The sequence below is a fragment of the Balaenoptera borealis genome (assembly GCF_965194805.1).
Source record: "Balaenoptera borealis genome assembly, chromosome: 1".
Lineage (NCBI taxonomy): Eukaryota > Metazoa > Chordata > Mammalia > Artiodactyla > Balaenopteridae > Balaenoptera > Balaenoptera borealis.
Window position 1 is genome coordinate 169,842,732 of NC_138860.1, and position 10,530 is coordinate 169,853,261.

Sequence of the window (10,530 nt, forward strand, 5' to 3'; positions counted from 1 at the left end):
ACCCTCTGGTTCCTCTTCTGACCTTCCTTATCCCAGGGTCTGACCTCCATCCTACCTCCAGCACTTTCCTCAACACCCTCCGACCCCTCCTCAGACTCTGCCCTTGACCCCTGCTTCCCTGGACCATGCTGATTCACCCCTCCTGGACCGCAACCTCTGGATCCTAATCCCTGGCCCCATCCTTGGTTTGACCTGCTCCCACCCTTGATGCCAGCCCTGAGGACCTGCCCTTGGCCTTGTCTCCTGAAGAGTCTCTGGATTCATGGTCCAAACCCTGCTCCCCACTTAGGAGCGGTGTGGCCTCGGGCAGGTGCTTCACCATTCCAGGCTCCCTTTTCCTCATCTGTGGAATGGGGATAATCATTTTGCACTTAATCAATTCTAAGTGCACATCTGTTCATATGTTAACCCTTCTGCAGTTGGGATGTGTCCTAGTTTAGATGGCAGAGATTTTTCCATCCTAAGGGTATATAAAATACTGGAGCATCTTCTGATTGATGGCATCTTACATTTGATGAGGACCGTAGCACAGCACCTCCCTCATAGCACTGTGTGAAGATTCCATGCATTCATGTGATGAGAAGAGGTGATTAGAACAGTGCCAGGCTGCAGTGAGGGCTGTAAATGGCAGCCAGTGCTGGTGTTTTAGCATTGACTCCAAACTTCACTCCAACTCTGGTCTCAGGTTCAAGATTCCCAGCCCTCTCCCAACTCTTGCCCCCATCCCCCAGGGCCCTCTGCCCTCTCCTCAGGCTCTAAGCTCGTCCCACCCTGCCTCTGGCTCTTGACCTCTGCCCTCTTCCTCCACAGCTGTGATTGTGGGCGGGGTGGTGGGCGCCCTCTTTGCCGCCTTCCTGGTCACACTGCTCATCTACCGCATGAAGAAGAAGGACGAGGGCAGCTACACACTGGAGGAACCCAAACAGGCGAGCGTCACATACCAGAAGCCCGACAAGCAAGAGGAGTTCTACGCCTAGCGGAGCCAGAGTGCCTCCCTGTAGCCTCAGCGCCACCCCTGCGCCCACTCCCTGGTCCGGAGCCACCAGTCCCACCCTGGGACTGGGACTGGGCCTGGGAGACAGCCTGGCCCCAGCTCATCTCTGCCACCCTCCCAAGGTCTGCCCAGACTGCCAGCTTCACACAGCTCTTCCCCAAGGGACAGGGGGCATTGCCATCTGCTCCAGACTGTGCCCTTATGAGCTCATCACTTGTCCGCCCCCACCAGCCTGGGGCTTTAGGACCTCATGTCAGGTGGACAGGAGGAAGGAAACTCCTGATAGGCTGGTGGAAGAAGGGGTGGGGTTTAAGCCCCAACCTGGCCCCACGGGGCTGACTGAGGTTTCCTTTTGGGGGCAGAGAGGCACTCAGGCTGGTTTCCAGGACAAGCATTTGGCAAACTCAGCCCTTGAAATCATTAAGACACTGCAACCTCTTGCTTCTGTCCCAGGCCCCCTCCCTTCCTGGGTGAGACAGTACCCCTCACCACCAACCTGTATTGTCCCGGCCTCTCTGGGGTTGTGGGGTCGTTTTCCCTCACCCTTGCCCAATGCACATGCACCCACAGGTTTCACCTCCTTCCCGGTCTGCCCCTGAGGAATTGGCTTCCCGAGAGTGCACTGGCAGCCACCGGTGAGGAGGGGCTGGGCTGCTTGGACCTCCTTCTGAGTGGACTCTGCACAGACACTATCTCCCACATGGTCACACGTATTGTCACACACAGACAAAAGCACGCAGTGACAAAATTATATGCAATCTTGACCACCCAGCCAATCCAGACATGTCACAGACACACACGTTCTTCCAAAGAGGTTTATTCATTTCTTACGTGCCCCCAAATGCTTATGACAATGCAAGTCACTAATCATCGTTACCCAGTGGTGACGGTGTGGGCTGCCTCCCTCTCTGCCACACTCCTCCCACCCCCCACCCACCCATACACCTGACACCACACACGTTGCCTCCAGCTTTCAGGCTCACTGGGGAGGGTGCCATTAGGCCAGAACAATCAGCCCATATTGGGTCCCCTGAGGTGCCCTGTCACACTCAGCCCTCACAACACCCTCACCAACCACATTGCCACCGACCCCGGCAAGTCCGATGCAATCCCATGTGGCTGCACAGTCTCACCCACACAGCCCCGCTCTCACACTTGGACACTTGCCTTTCCTGGAATGAAGTGCGGTGTGGGGGCCATTGCCACAAGCCCCCTCAGGACGTTGCACACCTGCTGAGCCTGGCTTCACCCTGCCTGTTTCCCTCCTCTCTGTAGCCTGCAAAGGGCTTGCTTGGGGGCAAGTCCCCCACTTGCTGAGGAAGGCAGGCTGGTTCCCGGAATTCAGCCTTGGGCTGGGGAGGGGGCTTGGGTCCCCCGGGACCGAAGGCCCCAGGTGGGGAGGGAGCATGTGGTGGGGCTCCTGGGCTCCCTACATCCCCCCCTGCTCTGAGCTGGGGTACGACTCTGCCTCCCAGGACACAAGCCTCCAAAGTGCCTGCGAGGGTGGGCCCTGCACCTGGGCCCTCTGCACCCTCTCCCTTTGGCCTTGCCGGGTCCACCTCAGCCCCACCCCTGGGCCCCTGGGGGCCTCCTGTGGACACCTGCCCATTCATTTGGCCAGACAACCTGGCGGTTGTCCTGGCTGCAGCTGGAAGTAGCCCATCCAGACGCACTGCCCCAGGCCGAGGGCTGCGGGCAGGCTGGAGTCGGGGTGTCACAGGGCCCAGCCCGCCTCCCCTGTCTCTGTTACCCTTGCAGATGGAGCCTCTTATGTAGATACTTTAAATGTGGGGTCACAAATCTCCTATGGGGGGTGTGCTAGGTGGGGCCTCTTGGTGCCAAGGGATGTGGTCTGAGTTGTCATGGTCTGGGCCTCACACCCCCACCCCTTGCCGACAACCCAGATTAAAGTCAGGAGCCCGGGTTTTATTTCTGTTCCCTTTTCAAGACTTGATGGCAATAGACTCGTGCAGGGTGAGGGCTGGGGGTGCCTGAGGCGGTGAGGGTGAGGTCCAGGGAGCTTTGCAGCCTGTCTTTTCCACTGTCCTACTCCCAGGCTGGGGCTCCATCTTTCAGACCTGCAGGCCCCCTTGGCAGGGCCTAGAGGCTGGTGAGGAACCTAGCTGGTCCCACTCTTTGAGGGGCAGGAGTAGGGGGAGGCCTCCTGGGCCCACGATCTGTTGGAGGTGACCTGGCCTCAGTCATCCCTGGAGTGTAAGGGCTGGGGGACAGGAGAGACCAAAGCCCCAGCTTCCCTCTACCCTGCTTCCTGGCGGGCTGCTGTCTTGGGGCAGCAGCTCTGGTGAGAAGGCCTGGGCAGGCCAAGGCTGAGAAGCCAGGGAGCAAGAAGGAGAGGGGATCTGGACCACCCAGGGGAGCTCTGGGATGCTGGGACTGGGGTAAGAGACCCAGCAGTGGGCACGGCCTCGGCATGGGGCTGGAGCCCGTGGTGGGTGCAGGGTCGAGCACAGGACGGCTGAGCAGGGCGTAGGCTGGCTGGAGTGGGCTCAGAGGGGCTGCATGGGTCCAGCCTGGCCCCAGCAGGCCTAACTCCTCATGCTCTGTGGGCTGGCTTCTAACTTGGGGCCTCCTGGCACCGGCCTTTTCTCTGTGTCCTTAGCATTTGCGAGAAGAGGCCGAGGGCCTCGTTCATGGAGCCCTGGAACCAAGAAAAATGTCCAGGCTTTACCTTCATGAAGTTTCACACCGTCCGATCAGCCCAAATCCATCCCAGCCAGCCCAAGTCCAGTGCAGCAGCCCCAGAGTGGGCGGTACAAAGGACGAGCTGGAGCTCTCACCCTGCCTGGATACGTGGTGTGATGCGTGCAGGCCCTGCCCAGATATGTCCCCAGCCGCCCCGGTGCTCATGGGGAGGGCGTCCTGCAGGGCCCTGGCATTGCCGGGAGACGTGGCCAGTTCCAGAGGAAGAGGGAGCTTGTGTGCTTGACAGCCCCTGGGGCCTCAGCTGCCAGAGAGTGCAAGGCGGGCCGGGGCCACCCCTCAGCTGTGACTCCTAGAGCCCAAGCTCTGTCTCCCCAGGGGGCCAGAGGGGATGCCTCCCCTGAAGGGTTGGTCGCCTTGTTCGGAAGCAGATGGGTGGTCACCGGGGCCGGGCCGGGCAGGTCAGCCCCTCCCGGGGTTGGCAAAGCCATCTGTCCAGGCTTCCTGGACAGATGGGGTCCTGGGCACAGGGAGCAGACACACCTCTGCCTCATGGTAACAGGAGTGGGCACTGCCTACTTGGCGCTCCTGAATTTCTTCTCCTGACAGCCACCACCCTGGACTTGCTTCCCCAGGCCTCCTGCCTGTAAATAGAAGCCCACAGACTGTGTACAGATTTACAGAGATGCCGAGGCTGGGCCCCAGAGTTGCCATCTAAGGGCTGATGGCCCCAGCATCCCCCGGGTGCCCCCCAGGCAACTCAGCGCACCAGCCCCAGCGTGGCGAATGCATGTAAATATTTTTCGTAGGCAGCAGTGGGGCTCCGGAGAGCCCCCTGAAGACAGTGTCCCTCCTGTGCGTCCTTTCTCCTGTACAGGTCCCTCCAAGAACCCGGCCTGGGGTGCGGGGACTTTGTCCTTCCCTCCCCCAGGCCTTCCCTGCCCCTCCTCTCCCTCATAACCTGTTTATTAACCATACCTGTCCTGAGTTCATGGCCAAAACTTTAAATACGAAAAAGCGGTGGAAAAAGACTGGAGAAAGAAACCAAGGCACCTGCCCCACTGTGGGTGCTCACCTGTCCCAGCCTTGTGAAGGAACTGTGGTTTATTTTGTTTGTTTGTTTGTTTTTTTAACACTTCCTGTGCTGTGCCCATTTATAAGAGGAAATAAAATTAAACCGAAATGATGCACTGTGGTCAGAGCGTGAGATAAGCATGGAGGTCATTTGGGGAGGGGCAGCCCGCAGTCCCATTTGGGCCTCAGCCACATCCCCCTTTAAATGAAATTGAGAAGCAAGCAAAGGAAATTGACCGACAGCCCCTCGTGGGAACCATTATGGTAAAAGCTGCTCTAGGTTGAGAGTGTTCGGGAGGCCATGGAGCTGACTGCGGCGAGGCTGAGTGGGCGCTGCGGTTGGGCGGTGCCAGGCTGTGGTGGCACCGGGGGCCCTGTGGTCCAGCCCCAGGGGAAGAAGAACTGTAGTTTCCAGCCACAGGAGAGAATCTTGGGACCGCAGGATATTGGAACTGGACTGGCCAAGGTGAGATGTCTTTGGGGTCTGAAGGGCCTGGTTTCAAGCCCAGGTGACGTTTCCTAGCTCTGACTCTGGAGGAGCTACTTGGCATGAGGCTCAGTGTTCTTACCTGAGAAATGGGGTAAGCATTAACAACATCCCCAAGGACTACGTGAGGAGGAACACTCGGCACGGTCAACCTCAGCTCACAGGGTCTTGGATGATGGCGTTGGGACAGAACCGAACCCGGGACAGGAGTTCCGTGGCCTGGAAGCCCAGATGATCTCCTGGGATCACAGGGTCATGGAGCTGGGAGGGCCTTAGAGCCAGCCCTGGGCCCCTTGGGGTAGAAATCCCTTCTTCAGTGCCTCTTGGGGGACTTCCCTGCCCCTGCCAGCACACCTCTTATGACAGGGGCTTGGTGCATCCTGGGGACCAGGTCACTCTGCCTGTTGAGAAGTCCTTTATTTTTAGCCAAAATCTGCCTCTCTTGTGTTTCCTTTCTCTGGTCTTCATTCTCCTCTGGAGGCACGCAGGGCTCTGCCCCCTTGCCATGGGATAGCTCCAGGCATGAGTGTCATGGTCAAAACCCTTCCTCCTCCAAAGGAAACCTCTCCATGTCCTCTAGAGATTTATTCATCTTAAAATGTGATACTCACACAGGGTCCTGATGGTTCTGGGGTGGGTTGGAGGCTGAGGCCCCTGGATGTGGTACAAGATCCTACCCATCCTGCCCTCCCTTCACTAAAGTTTCTTGAGTGCCCCCAGGTGCCATCCTGGTGAGCACTTAATCTACTCGGGAGAGAGCTAAAAACCAGGGTCTCATGACTACGTAATGACACTGGTCTGCGGGGGTGTGTTTCCTCAGCCACCACCTCCAACCACCCCCCACCAAGCATTCCCCTCACTGCCGGACAATTCAGGGACAGAGCCCCAAGGCCTGGGTCCTCACTGTGGGACCTCAGACCATGTGTGCCCTGACAGTCTCAGGCTGCACGGCTATAAAATGGGGTGAAGGGGCCAGCCTCGCCATGTTGAGGTTCTCACAGAGGCCTGGGCCCCAGTTAGAAGCCTGCCATGATATGAGGGGTGGTTTTGCCACCATTCAAGTCCCAGCTCCTGACATGGTCCCTCCTTCAGGGAGTTTTGGAAGTTGATTCCATCCTCTCTGAGTTCCTATAGCCTGGAGTTATCTTCCCACCTGCAGGGCCCCCACCACCTTCTCATCTGAATTCAAGTGACCTGCATCATATTGTGTTCTCAGCCTGGAAGAGTAAAAAGAGTCTGATCCTGGAGTCGAGTGGACTCAGCTGTGTGCACTTGGGCACAATGCTGTACCTCTCTGAGCCTGTTTCCTCATGTGCAAATGTGGACAATAAGGTCAATATTTGGAGACTCTTGTGAAGATTAAATGAGATAACATATTGAAAGCAACTAGCATGGAGCTTGGCATATGTGGCACCCAGCTGCTGGACTTCAATCCCTCTTTGTACAATCAGTCTTTAACAGGCAAACCTTTACTCAAATCCCAACTCCACCACTGACTAGCTATGAGACCTTGGGCGGGTTATTCAGACTCCTAGTGCTCAGTCTCCTCACCTGTAAAATGGGCTAATAGTGCCTGCCTCATATGCGTGGTGTTCAGAACCATGCCTGGCATACAGTAGGTGCTATATAACTGGGCTATTATTCGTATTGTTGTTGTTGCTGTTGCTGTCATTATCTGCAGGGTCCAGCCTGCTGCCTGTTGAATGAGTAAATGACAAGGAATCTGGGTAGAAATCAAAATATCGGTGTCAGCTCTGGAGTGAACTATGACTTAGGCTGAGGCTTGTCAGAGCTGAGGCTGATGCCTGGAAATCATCCATGTAGGTTGTACAGATGGGCTGGAAGCTGCTGGGAGTTGGAGCATTTCTCTCTGGGCCCCTTGGCCCAGGGATGAGCAACAAACAGAGGGGGAAGGAGGAAGAATAGCTGATTGTTTCCTGAGGCCCATGAGGTTGCAGTCTCCTGCCAAGCTGCCCCAAGAACAGAGTGTGCTCAGCTTCTGAGCGCCGCCCACCCTGTCTCTGCTGGCCTGAGGGTGGGCTTGGGACAGACCGAAGGTCCAGGTTTATTACCGCCAGAGCTGCAAGCCTTATCCACACTCAGGGAAGAAGGAGGCTGGGCCAGAGAGCAGACAGCAGAAGGGATGGGTGAGGCACTGACTGCCAGGCACCGTGAGACGGCCTCGTCTCACATTAGCTCATTTTAGCCTCGTGCAGGTCTGCCCCCTGACTGGTTTTTGCAAGTGAAGAAAGCAGAGGGCTTCCTGGTGGCACAGTGGTTAAGAATCTGCCTGCTAATGCAGGGGACACGGGTTTGAGCCCTGGGCCGGGAAGATCCCACATACCGCGGAGCAACGAAGCCCGTGCGCCACAACTACTGAGCCTGCGCTCTAGAACCCGCGAGCCACAACTACTGAAGCCTGTGTGCCTAGAACCTGTGCTCCGCAACAAGAGAAGCCACCACAATGAGAAGCACCGCGCACCGCAATGAAGAGTAACCCCCGCTCGCCACAACTAGAAAAAGCCCGCGTGCAGCAACGAAGACCCGATGCAGCCAAAAAAAAAAAAAAAAAAGCAGAAACCTGAGGCCATAATGCTATTAAAAGGTGTAGTGGGATTCGAGTGTGAGTTTCCACATGGAGTCAATGTTCTTTCAGTTCCACCACCCTTTCCTCCCTCTACTGTTAGTTAGTTGTGTGAGCGTGGGCAGGTTACTAAGCTTCTCTGAACCTCAATTATATCATCAGAAAAACAGACGCACAGGGTATTGAAAGGCTTGAAAGTTACATTAACACATGACAATTGTGGGTGCCTTCCAATTGTCAGAGCCCATTCACAGACATTATCTCACTTAATTCTTGGAGAGAATGATTCCCCTGCTTTACAGATAAAGACACTGACCCTGTGACCAAAATCCACATTGTGGGACCCTTCTTTGGGACAAACCACCCAGCTTCTTCAACTAATAAATTGTAAGGAAGGGGAAAGGAAAAGAGATGGAGAGGGATTTTATAGATAAGCTTAAAAGGCGTGTTAACCAATCCATGTGGGAACTCGATTTGGATGCTGATTCAAACAAATTCTAAAAACAAGAGCTAATTATGGGGCAAGTGGAAATGTGAACATTGAATGAATATTTGTCATAAAGGAATCATTGTCAATGTTCTTAGATGTGATAATGGCCCTGTAGTTACTTTTTTTTTTTTTTTTTTAAAGAGTCTTTATCTTCATACAGACTGAAATTTTGGCAGATGAAGTGATGGGATGTCTGGGATTGGCTTAAAAAATATGGGGAGGAGTGGGTGGGAGAACGGAGGACATAAGATGGGACTTAGGTTGATAATTATACAAGTTGAGTAGTAGGCATATAGGGGGCTCATTATATTATTCTGTCAGCTCTAAGTTTAAATGTTAAATTCTTCATAATAAAATGTTAACAAAAAGAAATTGATTCCCAGGGAGCATGAGGACTTCCCCCGCCACCGCCCCCCCGGGGGAAATGCAGAGCTGGGTCTTCTGACTCCAAGCCCAGGCCCCCTGGCCCTCACCCTAGCCCTGCTGTGGACTCCTGGAATGTCATATTTTCCCTGGCTTGATGTCGTCCACTCCCAGATGGCCAGCACCTTCAGGGGCCCTGCTCCCTCCCCTTTTATGGAAACTGGCTCTCCTGAATGGCTCTGATGAAGAAATTCACATGAAACTGTTCTGATGAAGAAATTCACATGAAACTGTTCTGATGAAGAAATTCACATGAAACGGTGATGAGTGATGTGGCTTCAGCTATTGCCTCCTCCAGAGGTATTTGCCTCCTCCAGAGGTATTTGCCTTCTGCCAAAGAGAGTAAGAGAAATGGCCCTTCCGGAGTGGGTGTCACAGCTCACAGAGCACGTGTCACAGCTCACAGAGCACATGTCACAGCTCACAGAGCACTTTCCAGGGCATCCTTGGCCCTGCTTACTGTCCACATCAGTCCCGGGAGGTGGACTGGTTGGGGAGGATGACTCCTCCCACTTTGAAGGACATTGGACTTGGTCATTTCTCCCCATTTTCATGGCTCTGGCCAAGTCTAGACATTTATTATGTCTTGCTGGAAATACTGAAAGAGAGTGGAGAGATGTGGGTTCTCCACCAGCCTCAGCAAGTTCTTCCTGGATTGTCCCGGGGAAGCCAATTTGCTCCTGAGTCTGGCTTCCTCCTCTGTCTAATGGACACAGTGAAGGCCACTGAAGAATTTGTGGGGCTCCAAAGAGCAGGCACATCTAAGTGTCCAACACAATGGCTGACACACAGCAGGGGCACAACAGTAAGAGTGATGGTCTTCACAATAATGACAACCACAGAACACGTGGATTGTACTTACCACATGCTGGGCATGATCTAAGCATTCAAAAAAATGCGTGGCATTTAGAAAAGTGCCTGGCAAGTGCTATATAGGTATTTATTAAATAAAATATTTTTGCATTATTACCATATTTAATGCTATGGGCTGAATTATTTTCCCCTGGCATAATTCATATGTTGAAGCCCCAACCCCCGAGGCAACAGTATTTGGAGATGGGGCCTCTAAGGAAGTAATTAAGATTAAATGAAGTCATAAGAGTAGGACCCTGGTCCAATAGGATTGGTGTCCTTACCTTATAAGAAGAGACCCTAAAGAGACTGTGTGCCCCCCTCTCTGTGAGCACATAGGAAAGGCCCACATGAGGGCACAGTGAGAAGGTGGCCGTCTGCAAGGCAGGAAGAGAGCCTTCACTAGAAACCAACCATGTTGGCAGCTTGATCTTGGACTTCCAGCCTCCAGAACTGTGAGAAGATAAATGTCTCTTGTTTAAGTCAGTAAACCCAGTCTTTGGTATTTGGTGATGGCAACCCAAGCAGACTAACACATTTAATCTTTACAAAAACTCTGAGAGACGGTAGGTACTCTTATTACTCTCATGTTTACAGATGGGGAGACTGATGCATGGAGATTCTGAGAAGGCTAAGGGTGTAGATAAGAAAATGGTAAAACCTTTGACCAAGGAAAACTTTGGTCAAGAAAACCTTGACCCCTCTCCACCCTTCTCTTGGCAAACTCCTATAGGTCCTTCAAAGCCCTACTCCAACATCACCCCCTCTGGGAACTCCCAGGCAGGGTTAGTCGTTGGGGCTGGAAAGGGGAGGAAGAGAGGCCAGGAGGAAATACTTAGACCTGGAAAAGTGGAGGATTGAGAGAAGGCAGGGCCTGTTGGAGGCGGTTGGATGAGTGAGGTGGGAACAAGAGAACTGCAGGGAGGGAGGCAGGCTTGCAAGAGAGTCCCTGGGTTGGCTGTTGG

At 54.2% G+C, this 10,530-nt stretch overlaps 1 protein-coding gene across 1 annotated transcript in view; it reads left to right on the forward strand.

The window, feature by feature from the left end:
- The window catches only part of SDC3 (syndecan 3), a 37,746-nt gene extending 32,905 nt beyond the window's left edge, over positions 1-4,841 (forward strand). The window contains exon 5 of the mRNA XM_082397732.1: positions 811-4,841. Coding sequence (XP_082253858.1) covers positions 811-977 — 167 coding nt within the window. The 3' untranslated portion in view covers positions 978-4,841. The remainder of the gene's footprint in view (positions 1-810) is intronic.
- The last annotated feature ends 5,689 nt before the right edge of the window (positions 4,842-10,530 follow it).